The sequence below is a fragment of the Ptychodera flava genome, chromosome 1, assembly GCF_041260155.1.
Source record: "Ptychodera flava strain L36383 chromosome 1, AS_Pfla_20210202, whole genome shotgun sequence".
NCBI lineage: Eukaryota > Metazoa > Hemichordata > Enteropneusta > Ptychoderidae > Ptychodera > Ptychodera flava.
This window is the reverse complement of record NC_091928.1, coordinates 43,774,593-43,791,129: the sequence shown is the minus strand read 5'-3', so window position 1 is coordinate 43,791,129 and position 16,537 is coordinate 43,774,593. Positions and strand designations below refer to the sequence as shown.

At 40.9% G+C, this 16,537-nt stretch overlaps 1 protein-coding gene across 1 annotated transcript; it reads right to left on the bottom strand.

Moving 5' to 3' along the window:
• Positions 1-8,455: 8,455 nt before the first annotated feature.
• Positions 8,456-12,971, bottom strand: LOC139138565 (melatonin receptor type 1B-B-like). Its single transcript, XM_070706999.1, has 2 exons — positions 12,306-12,971; positions 8,456-9,815 (listed from the first exon to the last, which is right to left on the bottom strand). Exons 1-2 carry the CDS (start codon positions 12,755-12,757, stop codon positions 9,062-9,064), a joined length of 1,206 nt encoding a protein of 401 aa, XP_070563100.1. The 5' UTR covers positions 12,758-12,971; the 3' UTR covers positions 8,456-9,061.
• Positions 12,972-16,537: the final 3,566 nt, after the last annotated feature.

The following is a 16,537-nucleotide window of genomic DNA, read 5'->3' as shown; positions in this document are numbered from 1 at the left end:
TGTCGGACCAGCGGTGAATCACAACGGCTTTCGTATGGCTGGGAAGGATGGACCGGATTTGATGTGCACCGAAGCAAAGCTTCTCAACTCGGAGAGAAATGCAATGTTGTCGAGATGGCATATTCTACATATTGCAGTATCACAGTGCCTATAGATGACAAGTATGATCTTTCTGGGCGGTATGCTAGTGGTGCCGTTTTGGTGTGCACAGCACTGCGGTACTGGGCGTTGCGGGGACCTCCTATACCGGATGACGCGGTTCGTATGAAACCGTCGGTGAAGCAGACTCGTTCTGATTCACCGTTCGGTGCGAAAACGAGGGCAAAATGAGATATATTCAGGAAATAAAATCACCCCAGAACTGAACAAGGAAATAAGTAAGGGCTATGATCGAAGAAACCAGGAAATAAAATGCAATGTTGAACGAACAAGGAAATGGGAGAAAATGTTCACTGCTTGATGAACCAGGAAAAAGACCATAAAATTCAAAGATCAAAGAGCAAGCAGCAACAAGGCTACTTTTTTCCCAGGCTCACGACAGCAAAATGTCATGGAAAGTCTGATTTGTTTTATTTGCAATTCTGAAGAATATGTGAAATTTCCTGTTTGTCTTCTGTTTCATTTAGTTGTTAGATATTTTGTATTATACTTTATTTGAAACGACACTGTTATTGGGGTATACTTTTGGTTCGTAGGTAAATAAATAAATTAATATAATAAACACAAAATATGACATGAAAAAATAGTTTGTCACAAACAATATAACTATCGTTTATGAAGTGTAGCATGTTAATGTTTAGATAATTCTAATTTTTGAACTTGCTGCAAAGGTTATATCTTTAGCAATCGTATGATCACCTTTTTTGGTTTTAATGTTTTGCTATGGAGTCAAAAACGAACATTAATTACGATATTTAGACTTCAAGATCAGGAACAGTTGTATTAGATCACCCGATGTTAAATGGGATCGTCGAGTCACTCACTGAGCGATGCCACTCCTGATGGGGGTGGGCTGAGTGAGGTTGGTACTCAATTGCAATCGTCTTCCGTGTGGTACACGTTTCAGGAAGGAGCCGCTCATTCTCTAGAACACCTCCACCAAAGTGGAACGTCCACGTAACGAGAATATAAACTACTGTTTGATGAGCAACAGTTCAGGACGTGCCATTATCGGGCGGGGGCGACGTCAGCCAGGGTCGTGCAACTTTCTTACAAGGAAGACCATTCTTTGCAGATGACCAAATCACCTGTTGACAATTCCATTTGCAATTAGGTATTCGTGGCAGCCGTGTTCATGGAGAATCTGGGTAAACACCTCATTTTCGATAAAATTGTCCATGTGTCAATCAGAACGAGACAATTTACATATTAATTTACATATAATTGCGATAAGTTTAATGCAAGTCTAATCACATATAAGAAGTGGGTGAAAGCGGGCTATCTATGCGTATTGAGCTGTCTATTTGCCAAGCGGAGTCAACAGTAGAATCGTCCGGTACCGCTGTAACACGGAGTTACATGCTGATGACAGATATAGATAACAACCCTCGCTCCCCATTGGATGTATGAGAGGAATTGACCTGCTTTGTTGACCTCTTCATCAACTTGTTGACAGCAAATCCATGGCACAGAGTCTTGACATGACACTGGGCACTAATCTTGTTGCAGTCAGGTCCGTCAAAGCGGAACAGTCTAATTGAACAGCGGCGGTGGCTGAGGGTAAGGCAAGTTTGTGAGCGCAGACTATGATGTGAAGGTCAATACCAGAGTTCAGAGAATAAAAAGCTCAACCCACAGCTGAGTATCACGACAAAGTGAAATATCGGTGTTTCGAGAACATTTAAAACTGTACGAGTCAGACACCCCTATATTGGAATGATTCGTTCCTCAATGCAGGTGTTCAACTTACACATCACGGCCGTCCGTGTGAGTTCGACCACTTTTACACTAGATCGCCCTCAGCGGTTTCACAAACGCTGTCTGAGATTACTCTACCATACTACCTTACATTTCTTTGTCTGATGAATATGTGACAGGAGCCGCCAACTAAGCTGTTCGTGCAAAAATGTGTTCCTGCGAACTTTTTCAGCGGGCGGGTAAATTTCAAAACTAATCAGCGGGCGGGGAGAAATATCGATATGTACAGTATGTACAGTGGGCGGGGAAGAATTTCATTTTTGACAGTGGGCGCCAGAAAATACGTAGAGGGAGAGGAAAGCCGTGGTTGATAGAACTTGGGGGAGATTAAGCGCCTTACTTGGAGGGGAGCAATGTTCCAAGGTATACTGCTATTACTCGCATGGTTTTGCCTTGATCTGGGTTGCCTAGTGGGCTTCTATTGGGCAATGGGGAATTTCAGAAGTGGGGAGAAGGCAGCGGGGAGCTTGAATTGTGGGGGAGGGGAACGGGCAGACCATAGATACTGGAGAGCAGTGGGCATCAAATTCGGCGGGAAGGCACATTTTCCGTGTATGCCAGTGGGAGGGCAGTTACGAAGAGCTCTACTTTCCCCTCCAAAAATAAGTAAAATCTGTATATCAGTCTTCAAAATATGTTTTGTGATGATTTTGCTATATTGATGAAATGTACCAGTTGGCGGCACCTGAGGTGAATTTCGGCAACCTTTATAAAAAGTGCGCGAATAATCTTTTCATGAATGGAATAACATCTTCCTTCTTAGCTTGCTGCGCAAGGGGTCGGCGCGGCCAGAGCATAAAGTCAAAACATTCATTTTTTCTGAAAGATAAATGTTTATTCCAACATTAACAAAATCAAATCTAATCTACATACATGTACAGTAAACGTGTTAAGTAAACAAACAAAAACACTGAGGATCGATCTGAACAAGTTGCCATTTAACTCGAAAAATGAGAAGAGAAACATCAATAATATAACGATTGGAACTAATTTGGGATAATTGGATGGTGAAGTAATGTCGATTTAAGGATCTACAAATGTAATCTCATCTGCTTTTCTTTTCACTGTATACACTTATTTAAGGAGTAATTTTCATATGGCCATAGGGCACCTAACACTTTTGAGAAATTTGTAAAATATGAAAATCTAGTTATCCCAAATTAGTAAACACGATTGGAACTAAATTGGGATAATTGGATTGGCGCAATTTCTCAAAAATTTTAGAAATTTGTCTAATTTACACCATATTTGCTTACCATCTTTAAAATTTTATTCAAAATTTACAATGCTGTTGAAATGTTATGAGTAAGAATCAGTGCATGATAGTATCTAATGCAATATTGTTCAAAACATTTGAACAATATTCATATTTGAATGAAAATATGCGAGCTTGTCTGAAGTTTCTTCATTACTGAAACACTAGTAATAATCTCAGTTTGTCACTTTTCCTCGAACAAAATGAAGCTTTTCGATTGATTTAGAGTTAAGTCAGTCAGGGTCATTTAAAATGTGCCCTGACTCAATTTAATGTTTTTGAAGCCTTAATTTCACGAAAAAGTCAGGGGCATTTCAAAAGTGCCCTGACTCAAAAGTCGTCAATTAGAGAAATTTTAAGCATTTTGTCTCGTTTCTTTAGTACATTTACACAAAAATGAACTTTTTTTCATAAAAATGAATCCAATGAAAGAGGTATGCAAAAATCGTTGTATTTTCGTTGTTTTGTTCGATGAGAAAAATATTCCAAATTTTACACTATTCTATCATTTTGTAAAATTTCAGCTGTAAAAATTTCGATTTCGTTACATTTTCCTAATAATTACTCTCATCCAATTTTCCCAAAATAGTTCCAATCGTGTTTGTAGCAATCGTGTTCATTATAGGACTCAATTACAACTATGATGAGAGCGCCGCCAGTGTTTGAATATGCTGTTCCTGTGTGGTAAAACGTTACTTCGGCGGAAATAGCAGTGAAATTAATTTGGCAATTCAGTTTAAACCAACACATTCTCCCACAGTCACATGTGCACGGCGGACAGGTCCTCTAAAGTAGAAAATGACGCCCGGGGGCCCTTCCGCCGTGTACCAAACCACAAGCGACGGTGGGTTCTCTGGCGTCCAGAACGCCATGACGGAATAATAAACGTTGCTTGCCTCAACCATGGACGTACAAAAATATTTTTGTACATTCATGCTATAGTATCCATTAATGTTCCATGGCGTGCGTCTAAAAATCCTCCATTGATATCAAATTCCACGCCAGAATCATGTTGTTGTCTCCTGCAAGAGTCTGGCATCAAAAAGACAACACTCGAATGTTTCATTTTGGTCACGACACACGCAAAAACATAGGTACCAGATTTGCATACAACTATAATGTGCAAGTAATAGTATAATAAAGGAGAACCTCTCTTTGAGATGCGGCCTTCATAGGCATCATGGCCGTCCTGCCGACGGTACACTAGCTCTATCACTCCGAAATCTTTGCTTTTCAAACAACAAAATAATGTTTAAGCATTTTGGAGAGTAATAGACCACCAGGTTCCTTGATTGTGCACTTTTATAGCAATAAAGTAAGTGAAACGGACATTTATTTTCCGTAGCGTTGTGGCCTGGTTCATGGATAAGATCGCCTTCCTGTTTACTCTGATGAGTAATCATTCCGACCTATTAAAAAATTAGTCACAGCTCATAGACTGAAAGGTTCATTCAGTCACATTATGGTTGCCTCGCCATCTCCGTCCCTGGCTTTTGGTCTGAGTAGGCGGAACACTAACACACGAATGGATCTTTCAGACCGAGTCAATAACAGCTCTGTATAAGTCCATCAGTTTGAGGTGTCTGCTAAAAAGTAGTTCGGTTCCCTGCCAGATTAGGCGAGAGTGTCGCCATTCGGCCTCATATGATGAATTCCTGTCTTTTCATCAACTTAAGGAGAATGCGAGTACAAACTGCGACACATGCTATATGTATCCCAACAGAAAGAACAGGAAACATCAATTTTAGGTCAAAAAATGACATGTGCGAGATTGAAAACGCAATAAATCCGAATAAAATCCAAAAGCTACAAAATATCACTTTTCTGTAAACAGGAAGAATTCAAGCTAGAATATGACACCGAATAACTGTGAATAGCAATGAAAATGGCTACATAACAAGGTCGAGCTAATACTAATTAAAAATTGACACCGAATAACTGTGAATAGCAATGGAAATGGCTACATAACAAGGTCGAGCTAATACTAGATAAGGGCCAAAATATTTCTAAATATGCTGCTTTAAATAATTTTAAAGTTCTATCAGGAATAAATTACTAACATAACATAACATAACATAACATAACATAACATAACATAACTAACAAATAACATAATTCATGTAAAGATGCTCCACATAGTATCGTACATATATGATTTCAACATTGGCATACCGCATAGCGTCATAGTACATACTGTGACCACATAGCATATTACGAAATTCCTGCTCTATAAAATGCCAAAATTTCAAATATTTCTAGTTTTTCAAATGTACTCTGTCATTGTAATCAAGAACATGATTTGCAGCGGCAGCGGCGGTTAATGGCAGCCCAAAAAGCTGTAAACGGTAAGAGATTTCTTCGCTGGCGGACGGACAATTATTCCTTTGCTGGCGGACGGGCAATTACTTTTCCCGTATCAGCGAGCGGGAAACGTTCGGGCAGGCATTTTTACTCATTAATCGTTCTATGGACCAGCGGGTGGGTAGCGAGTAGAACTCGGTTGATGAGGGTAGACTTTGGAAGTTTTTCAGAGAGATGGCATGACCGCCGTTGCCGTTTGTTATGGCGAAAGAGCGGCGCGGAGGGGTTTTTCTGGCTTGTTGGTGAGAAGGCACGCGGGGAGATTCCCTTGGTTGGAAAGGCGAAATGGGAGGTATTCAAACCGTAGAGGGATTGTAGTCACGAACAACTATCGTATGATTTCCAAGTCACGATTTCAGTTACGTCCCTAGAACGTTAGAATAACGTATCTAGATGGACAACACCTATGGTTACATTTTCTCCAAATCGATCGGCTGCTCCGCCGTTGCCATTTTTACGAGGCATGCGCACTTCAAAGATAAGTAATCTTCGAATCTCTTGAACAATAGGATTACGTTATTTCACGGTATTTTGTCATGACTCCACACTGACACAAAACTTTTTTTTAGAATACAGACAATTACAAATATTTCGAAAACAACATATGGTTGGTTTCAAATCAATTAGGCGAAATAGGAGTAGACTAAAAGGGAGCTTTTCCCATTTATCACCAGCAACATAGGGAGTCGGTAGGGTCAGGGTGATGTACAGAGAACATAGCTAGTGGAACATCCTATGAAAGTCATAGTAGTTCATTTCCAAAAAATTCGCTTGTACGATCTTCCTTTCTGCTGGTTCGTGTAACTCAATTTGATAAATTATGAAATCATCATATCTACGTTCGCACGGCGCGAGTAGCTGTTGTCAGGAGTGGTGGGGGGGGGGGGGGTAGGGGTGGGCAAAGACACTTCTGTGGACCTGATAAATAAGGTGTTGCTATATTTGTAAATGATACTCTTTCTTCAGTCGCCAATGAAGATAAGAGCTAATGATACACGGGTTCTTTTCAGTTCGGTTTGAAAAAAATTCACCATAAATACTACCGACACTGTTTTTAATCTTACGAAGTCTACAAATTAGAATCACTGTTATTTTTTCTCTTAGTTAGGTGAGGGCGATTTTCAAGGGGGGGGGGTAAATGAGAGACGCAATGTCCAAACTGACTTAAATAGGTTGAATGTTAATGTAACGATGAGGACAATAAGGAAGTAAAACGCAGAGAACTCATGCAAGTTGTATCAACCGAAGTGGGCGAACACCTTTCACAGCGTTACATCTGGAGAAGTGAATGGTATAAGAATTCTACATCTGACGAAATGGTCATTCTATACTGATTGGTTTATGAATAATTTCCATTTTTCCTGCTAGCGTCAACGATTAAGTAAATATGATACTCACGCAGGGGAAAGTTGTTTGATAATGCCTAACTTTTTACCTTACAAGAAAACTTTTTGAAAATCTGTATTAGACATGAAAAAATATGACTACCTCGCACAGTAAGGGGGAAATTGTTAAATTTTGGAAAGCGAACAAAGAATTGTATGTCGTGATCCTGACCACTCGCTAAATCTAACTGTCGTTTACATCGGTGGATATCTTCTGCGCTTATAGCCTACTACACGTCCACCATTTTCGACAGAAAACGTCTGCATGGAATGCATGCACCAAAATATCTCGACTTCACCGGAAATGTGAACAATTCACGTGAAACAGTGATCTCTATGAAGATATCAGCGACTGTATCCTACCATGGATGACGTGTCCCAGTCCGAATAAGCAAGTCAGTAGTAAAGTGTGTAAATTTATACAATTTAGACATTTCTGAGTGACACATACTTCCTTCTCTCATCACAAAATTCAATCACACAGTATTTTATTCACTCAAGGTTTGGTAGAACGCGCACCTCGGAGGCATATATTTGGACTCTCAAACCTTTACAATATTATTTTGGCCCACCGTTTTTAAGATGGCGAGGCTCATTTTGAAGCTTATGAAGTAATTTTTCATCGGCTTGCTTTTGTGAAAATTAGGAATTGTATTTTCCCCATTGGATAACCCAGATGTGGCGGCCATTTTCTATTTCTATTTCCAATATCTACAAGAGATCACTGTCATGCTAACGTAATCGGTTGTTGTCGAGGTAAAAACGCCCTCTGTGTCCATAGACAGTAAATTATAAAGGCAACTCATTCTTGATAAACAAAGTTACCGGTGGAAAATATATTGTTACCGGTGTAGGTGCGCATGGGCATTAATGTATAAAACCCATATGTATAGCCTTATTTGGTGTAAAACACAAACTGAACAACAAATAAATTAGATATATTTTGAAATTCCATCGATGCCACGGCAAGTCAATGTTGTGTTTCATGTTGTCATGGCACAGATATTAAACAGAACAAATGTGTTGTCGAACCAGACGCTTGAACAGCATGGCGGGAGAAACGGTACTATAGTGTTGTCAAGCACTGAGATACACTCATCGCCATGCCAGCTACAAAATAGCCACAGAGGGCGAAAAGGGTTGAAAAATCTGTAAAATATATCTAAGTAAAAGCAATGCATAGCCCCAATAGTCTTGAACAGTAGAACTGAGTTAACCGGGCAATTTTCTACGTCGCTGTAACTACATGCATGGAAACTTTCACGTCCGCGTCGCAACTCTCGTCTGCCCCTTCACTAACGCGAGATTTACGCATTGCTTGGCTCTCAGTGTTTAATAGAGTGACGATTATTGTGTGCGGCAGTTGCACTTTGCATTTCTTTGGACTTTAAAAAACCTAAGGCAAGCTTTCTATCCCCCTTCCCATCCCCTCTCTCTCTCTCTCTCTCTCTCTCTCTCTCTCTCCTCTCTCTCCTCTCTCTCTCTCTCTCTCTCTCTCTCTCTCTCTCTCTCTCTCTCTCTCTCTCTCTCTCTCAAATAGGTTTAGTCCCAGGTTCTTAAATCAATATTAATCGTGCACATTGCCTATTCGCCTTGCACGGGTTATCTTTCGTATCCTCGTGGATCTTAAGGTTGTCCATCAATTAACGATATCAGTCATTGCCCTTTCAGGAGATATATCGCAGATTGTATTCGTGATCATTTACATAGCGCGACGTCACGCGTCACTTGTTTGAAAGTCGACGTCACGACTCCATATCCCACGGTTCTGTACCATCCTATATGGTTAATATTTGGGAATTATTCTGACTTTCGAGTTATGAAACAAGCTATTTAGAACTCTTACTGACACCATACATATATATCTCGTTTTGCTTGACAAAAATTTGCAACATAAACTGTTGCACACAAAATACTCGTGAAGCAGTGTAATAATAGCAGGTTGGGATTAAAGGTATACTGTCACCTGTTCCAATTTTGCCACAGTTACCATGGAAAGAGAAAATCTAACCAATCACAGATTTTAAGCGGGTGGCCGCTTTTTAGAAACAGCGCTCTCACAAGGGCATTTTGAATACCAAGGACCGCACCTTTGACCATATATGGGCATATTTAGATTATAGGTGACTGTATACCTTTAAACTTATTGAACAAGGTCAGCTGCCACGAGGGGCTCTCTCGGTTGAAACTGTTGCTTGTTAGACTTACAACGTCCGTTCTGATCAATGAATTCGGATGTTGTGCCCACGAGTACAGCGACGCCGTCACTCGCATCCCTAAGGCTCATTGTCGTCACGACGTTGATGACGCGAGAGCGAGGGCAGAAGCCGATCGCAGACAGAACCTTGTAGTAGCCTTCTCTGAACTGTTTGTTCATTACGCCGTAGAGGACGCTGTTCAGACTGCTGTTGCCGTGGGCCATGGTGATGATAATGATGTGCAACCACTGCGGGAGCTCGTCCTCGAAGTCGACGAGGACGATCACGGCGTAAGGTCCCCAGCAGATGAAGAACACGATGAAAATGGCGAAGAAGGTTTTCAGTAGTTGGATGTCCTTCCGCTTCACGTGGTACTCGTCGCCTCCGAACTGGACCTGGAGCGAGGCGATCCGGTGCCGCTGTGTGCGCACGAGCAGGTACACCTTCAGGTAGCAGAAGCAGACGACAGACTGGGGTAAGAAGACGGAGAGCGACAGGAAGAAAAGAGTATAGCTGTAGCTAGCTGTGCGCTCGTAGGTGCACACCATGGTCTTGTGGTCGTAGACATGACCGCCCCAGCCGAGGAAGTTCGGCAAATCCATGAGCGTGCAGCCGACCCAGATGCCGAGGGCGATGAAAATTGAGTTACGTTTGGTGTAGATTTTCTTGTAGAGGGTGTTCTTGCAGACATATATGTACCTGGGGAAAAAATAAATGTACCACAGAACGAAAGAGAGAGAGAGCGAGCGAGAGAGAGAGAGAGAGAGAGAGAGAGAGAGAGAGAGAGAGAGAGGGTTAAATATTTGCATGAAGTATCGTAAAAAAAAATTGCGATTTTGCGCATCACGAATCCAGATACAGACTGTGGACAGTTTTGACAGAAAAGCGGACACATGCTTCGCAAAATGTCCTCGTTTCAAACCACCATATGGCACATACATCTCAGCTTGACAACATCATCATTCGTACCCGCTAGGAGGAACAATGGTACGTGGTCAGGGGGAATCTTCGGCCGGCGGGTTGCTCAAAAGAAACCTCCGCGGCAGAAAGAAGTACTGTATTAGAAAAGTAAAGGACGACACGGCGACCAGGTTGTAAAAAACTAGGGGATGTATACATAAATACTATGCAAAGCCTTTAGAAAATGGAACATGAGAAACTTAACCCCTTAATACAAAGTAATGTAAATATCGTGCACCTTACAAGGCGTGTCACAAAAATTATATAGGCACGAACGCTAGCGCTTTGATAGGCGAAATACATAGAGTTTATCCCTACCAAACAATATATGCTTGCATTTACAATGCATCCCATTATTTAAGCTATTTATGGAAATTTAGAGCCAGTAAGTGCTAGAAATGTTTCACTAGGTGCAGTTTAATCTTGCCAGGGAACCCCAAGGAAATTTTTTTCAGTATGGTCATAGTTAGGAAGTGTTGGCAAATGATAATCCTTGACTACTCGGAGAAAGGCAGCTTTCATATATTCAGAGCTCTCTCTCTCTCTCTCTCTCTCTCTCTCTCTCTCTCTCTCTCTCTCTCTCTCTCTCTCTCTCTCTCTCTCTCTCTGCTGAAAAGCAGTCCATTCGCAGGGATTGCAGCCTAAGTACAATGTACCAAGTTTCCCCGTGCGCCTTTAAAGAGCTATATATTTACATGATAATTATATTCATGGTTCAGTTGCACTTGATGTGTCGTTCATTTCTCCCTACACATGTAGTCGCCGACTGTCCCGTGTATAAATCATACAGTTTACAAAACCCCTGTTTTTAAAAACCGTACATTGATAGCTAAAATAGTAACATTTTGATGGAATGGCATTAATTTCAAATTTGATACAATGCCTACTGGGGGAAACCTGGAGTGTGATTGAGTGTCTGTGTGTACAATCGTGCGCGCGTGTACGTGTCCGTCCTGCATATTCGACTTCTCTTTACACAAGCTGAAAGTAAACTATGATATAAATACTGATTGCTGCGCACTACAGTGTTGATGGTAACATACTGTCAAACCGGTCTCGCAATTTTCTCCATTGTTTTTCTCTTACCATTGAGGTCACAGTAGTAGGAGCTCTTACCAAAGATATTTCTGTTCCTTTGCTGTTCTGGTGGGGCGTTTTAACTACACATCTCGATAAAAGGAGCACTGCCTTTTTAAGTTTTTATTTTGAAAAAATGTGGGTTTCGCCGAGTTTTTGAGTCAGTTTTTGTGTGGTCGACATGCCAGCCCGAAGCAGACGTCGATCGGAAATCAGTCGAGGGACATACAAAAAAGTGTGAGGAACGTGCGTGAAGTTCGTGTTTAAAAATCAATAGAGGAAAAAACTGAAGCAGTGTGGATTGGTACTTTGAAAGATTCAAAGAAAGTCTTTCACTTTAGAGGTGCAAACTACCTTGACCTTGGGTTTCGACAATGTCACAGGAGGAGTAAAATTGAAAAGGAGCGATGAAAAGTTTTATTATATTTGTTTCGAAACGGTCGATACATAAATATAATGTGTGTGAAATTTATAGTTCTTGTTCTTTAGCAATGTTTTGTGAGATATGAGCTGTATGTGAGAGCTCAAGAATCCCTAAAATCTTTGTCTCGTTGCTAGAAATCGCAAGAGATATTCAGAAAGCTTTCCTGCAAATCAGAGTGCATGAACAAGACAGGGACGCACTGCGAGTTCTGTGGTACAACAATCTACAAGATCGTGAGTTGACAGAGTACAGATTCACACGGGTGATTTTTGGAGCGACGTCAAGTCCATATATTCAAGCTCAAAATTGATATATAGTTATTCTTGAAGTGATTTGATGTGTTATTATCTGAGTTGTTAAATTTCTTAAGGGACGAAATGAAAAAAAAAAACTACGATATAAATGCTAGCACAGTACTAGTGTCCGTACATACATACATACATACATACATACATACATACATACATACATACATACATACATACATACATACACACACCACACAACATACATACATACATACATACATACATACATACATACATACATACATACATACATACATACATACATACATACATACATACACACATACACACATACATACATACATACATACATACATACATACATACATACATACATACATACATACATACATACATACATACATACATACATATTAAATTTTACATCTACATGTCAGCTCGCCAACATGATCACCCTACCTGTTGATGCTAATGGCCATGATATTCCACAGCGAGGCGATGCAGGCGACGAGACAAGTACTGGCGATAATCTGGCAGAGCACGGTCTTGTCGGCGAAGAACTCGTGCCTGAGTAGAATGCCCACGATGCTGAACGTGTCTACAAACGATGTCACCCAGAGATCTGCCAGCGCCAAGTTCATGATGAAGATGTTGCCGGCCGTGTAGAGCTTGCCGCTGACGAGAACAGCACCGATCACCATGATGTTGCCCACGTTGCCGACGATCATGAACACAAACTGTACGATCAGGTAGAAGTAGTGAATCGGCGTCATGTCGTCAGCATAGGGCGCGGACGTGCTGACGGAGGGAGAGCCGATACTGTCCGTCATGTTTGTGCAGTTTGCGCTACTATCGTTGACCGCTTCAACGCAGCTGGCGTTGAAGGTGTTCCCTGCGGTAAAGTTGTTCATCTTTGCAGGCCGACGATGCTCAATAAAACTGGTATGATTCGCACAACTGCATATAGCACAGCTGTGCTTCCGTTGTAAAGGAGCAGGACTTTCCTCAGTGTCAGTATCAGGCCAAATATGATGGGACGTTTTCTGCGGGTTGGTACTTGTGTCGGTTTTAGACACTTTTCAGGTCAAAATTGCCAGAAAAAATAACTGAACAGGAATTATCTGATCCGTCTCGACAGCCTGCCTTAGAGCGGACTGAGTCGCTTTAGCCAACTACTTTCTTTCGTATTGAAACCAATAACTATGGCAACGAATCTGACATCACCATCGCTGTCGTTTCCGTCATCGTTATGGTCGATTTCACGACAGTTCCGAATTATCACGGAGTCTTTTTTTCTAACAAGCTGAACTTGTCCTTGCTATCTGCTCGTATCGTTGTTCTTTCGAGTTTCGAAATTTTACAAGATGCATTTGATGACCACGACAAAGACCACACAATCGTTTTTACATATTCTGACTCATTTTACATATTCTGACTCAGATTTAATGCTGTCTGATCCATCCAAGTATCACTGGTCGATTTTATCAGAAATGGTGTGGAATGCGCATGCGTCATTATGACATGCAGCGAACGAAAGGTTAACATTGTAGCATTGTGAATGACAGTTATAGTTCTGGTAAATACAATTGCTAAATTGTATACCGACGTAAGTACATACCGACCGATCCATAAATACATACATACATACATACATACATACATACATACATACATACATACATACATACATACATACATACACACACATACATACATACATACATACATACATACATACATACATACATACATACATACATACATACATACATACATGTAACCCGGGTAGTTCGACTGTCTTTTAAATTCGCCAGCCAACTAAAGAATGAGTGTCGTACAATATGCGTCGCAGTTTGTATATGAGCACGGTGGCTGTGCTAGAACATGCACGCAAAGACAGCCATGCACGCGTGCGCCCCTAAACTGTCGCCTGCTGTCCAGCCTCTAACGTGGACAAATATTTTGACTCCCAATTTTAACAGTTCTTTTACCACTTAAGGGCTCATTTTAAAGCTCTTGGAGTAAGAAATGTTTTCACTGTCTTAGTTTTTCGAAATCGAAAATTTACATTTCCTCATAGAGTTAAAACCGTGATGGCGGCATTTGAAATTTAAAAACATCGGTAAATGTCAAGTAATTTGTTTCTCTAGTACCAGAACTAGCACGGTGACCCCTGATTTTTTTATTTTTGATTTGGTGGGAGAACGGTCGAAAGTTTCACTGGAAAAGTTTTAGCAAAAGTTTCACTTTCGAGGCGCATACTACCTGAAGTAGTAATATAGTGTGTTGAAACTCCGGAGACACCCAGCTACTTAGAACTAATAATACGATTAGAACTAATTTGGGATAATTTGACCTTTATATTTTTCAAATTTCTCAAAAGTGTAAGGTGCTCTATAGCTGAATGTTGCGATATTACAAATTATTCATAAATACAAGTGTGTAACTTCAAAAATAGATGAGCTTACATTTGCAGATTAAATCGATATTACTTCACCATCCAATTATGCCAAATTAGTTCCAATCGTGTTTAATGAATGTTTGCCATCGTCTCGGTTATAAAATATTTAAATTAAACAATGCGACAGCCTTTCTGGATGATTGTAGACGCAAGTAGCGCGAAGAGTGTATTGTTTGATCTCTGATCAAAAGTAAAGGACATAATGAAACACGCATCAAGCGACAATATTGACATGAAGAAAACAACTTGTGTGATGAATAACAGGAGCCATACACATATTAAAATAGTAATATTGAACAATACTGTATCATCGGTTGAACGCAGGCAGGGTTAATTAAAGTCACTACTGAGCGAGATGAGAATGATGTCCACGTCGAAGAAATAAACCCTATGTTTACTGTTACCTTTTATATCTTTTACGAGTCTAAACTTTTTGAGGCCGTGAAATGAAATGGAAACGCGTGAGTGGATATAAAGAATTCCATCAAGGTATTGACAGCCCTATGTGTATATGTGATACGACGGGGGCGCAGGTCGCGCGAGCTCATGGACGCATACGTACTGGACGTTTTTCCGTGTTAGCAACGAAAGAATGCTGTCGAAGAGGCTACTTGCATTGCATGTAACCACAGTCCGACTAAGATCTGGTGAGGTAGCTTATTCAATACGTTCTGTCATTGGCATTTCAACCTGAACGGCATTCAGTTATCAACTGTCTTACAAAGTTTGTCAACATCAAAGTTCCTTAATCGTACATTAGTTTTTTAGGCGATCAATCCAAAACAACGGAGTGCCCATGAAGAACGAGAAATTACAATCTGAAGAGTGCAGATCAAACAGAACCACTACGCATGTCTAAAGTCCCTGTAGAGAGACTGTGGCAGGTAAAACAGAAGGACGAAATTACAAACTGAAGAGCGCATATCAAAACAGAACGACCCAAGTTAAACAAACTGACGAATCACAAACTTAAAAGCGCAGATCAAAATAGAACGACGCGGGTCAAGACACAGAAGGACGAAATTACAAACTGAAGAGCGCAGATCAAAACAGAGGGACGAAATTACAAACTGTAGGAGTTTAATATCTTTCTGCAACTTTTTCTTCTTCCGTAAATTTTTGCTCATGAAAAACCGATTGACATAAACTTCTCAAACTTGCAGGGCTAATAGGTAAGTATGGGTACTCGGCAGGCGGCCGAAGTTGCAATTGAAAAATGACCTGAGGGCAGCGCTGCCTTCAGGGCAGTTCTGAGCGGAGTAAACATGTGCACAACATCCTATGACGTCACTGAAGAACTGTATGTCTGCCCTGAGGGCAGCTTTGATATATTGCTGCTCTCAGGGCAGATTGGTAGATATACACTATTCAATGCCGTAAAGATAGGAAATGCATGTCTGCCCTGAGGGCAGCTCAGATATATTGCTGCCCCCAGGGCAGACATACATTTCCTATCCTCACAGCATTGCATAGTGTATATCTACCAATCTGCGTTGAGTAGCAATATATCTGAGCTGCCCTCAGGGTAGACATACATTTTCTATGCTCACACATCATTGCATAATTGTATATCTATCAATCTGCCCTGAGGGCAGCAATATATCAGAGCTGCCTCGAGGGCAGACATGCATTTCTTAAAGTATTTCATAGTGTACAGCAACCAATCTGCCTTGAGGGCAGCAAAATATCAGAGCTGCCCTCGGGGCAGACATACATTTCCTACCAATCTGCCCAGAGGGTAGCAAAATATCTGAGCTGCCCTCAGGGCAGACATACATTTCCTATCCTCTCTGCCAATCTGCCCTGAGGGCAGCAATATATCTGAGCTGCCTTCAGGGCAGACATACAGTTCCTCAGTGACGTCATTGAATGATGTGCAAATGTTTACTCCGCTCTTAGCTGCCCTAAGGGCAGCGCTGCCCCACAGTAAGTGAGGCTACCCACAATTCTCCATGATCCGTACACACGGAGATCACTCACTGAACTGAAGCAAATTTCTTCTGTACACAGAACAACCCGGTCCATATTTCAAAATTCTGGGACCATAGTTTTGATAATCATAATTCTCTAATTTCTCACTGTGAATAATGAGAAGATCAACCCCTTTTCCGCAGAGGAGATAGCAATTTTGTGATTTTGTCAACAAAGATTTTTGACAGCCATATGCAATATTTTCAAGGAAACTAAGGGAATAAGTTGCATCTGTGTTGGCAAAAGAAAGGGTATTGAT

Excerpts from the sequence above, each read along its gene's own strand:
- LOC139138565 (XM_070706999.1), bottom strand. The coding sequence starts at position 12,757 with ATGAACAACTTTACCGCAGGGAACACCTTCAACGCCAGCTGCGTTGAA. Across the intron at positions 9,816-12,305 it reads ATGGCCATTAGCATCAACAG|GTACATATATGTCTGCAAGA; the intron begins GTAGGGTGATCA and ends TTTTTTCCCCAG.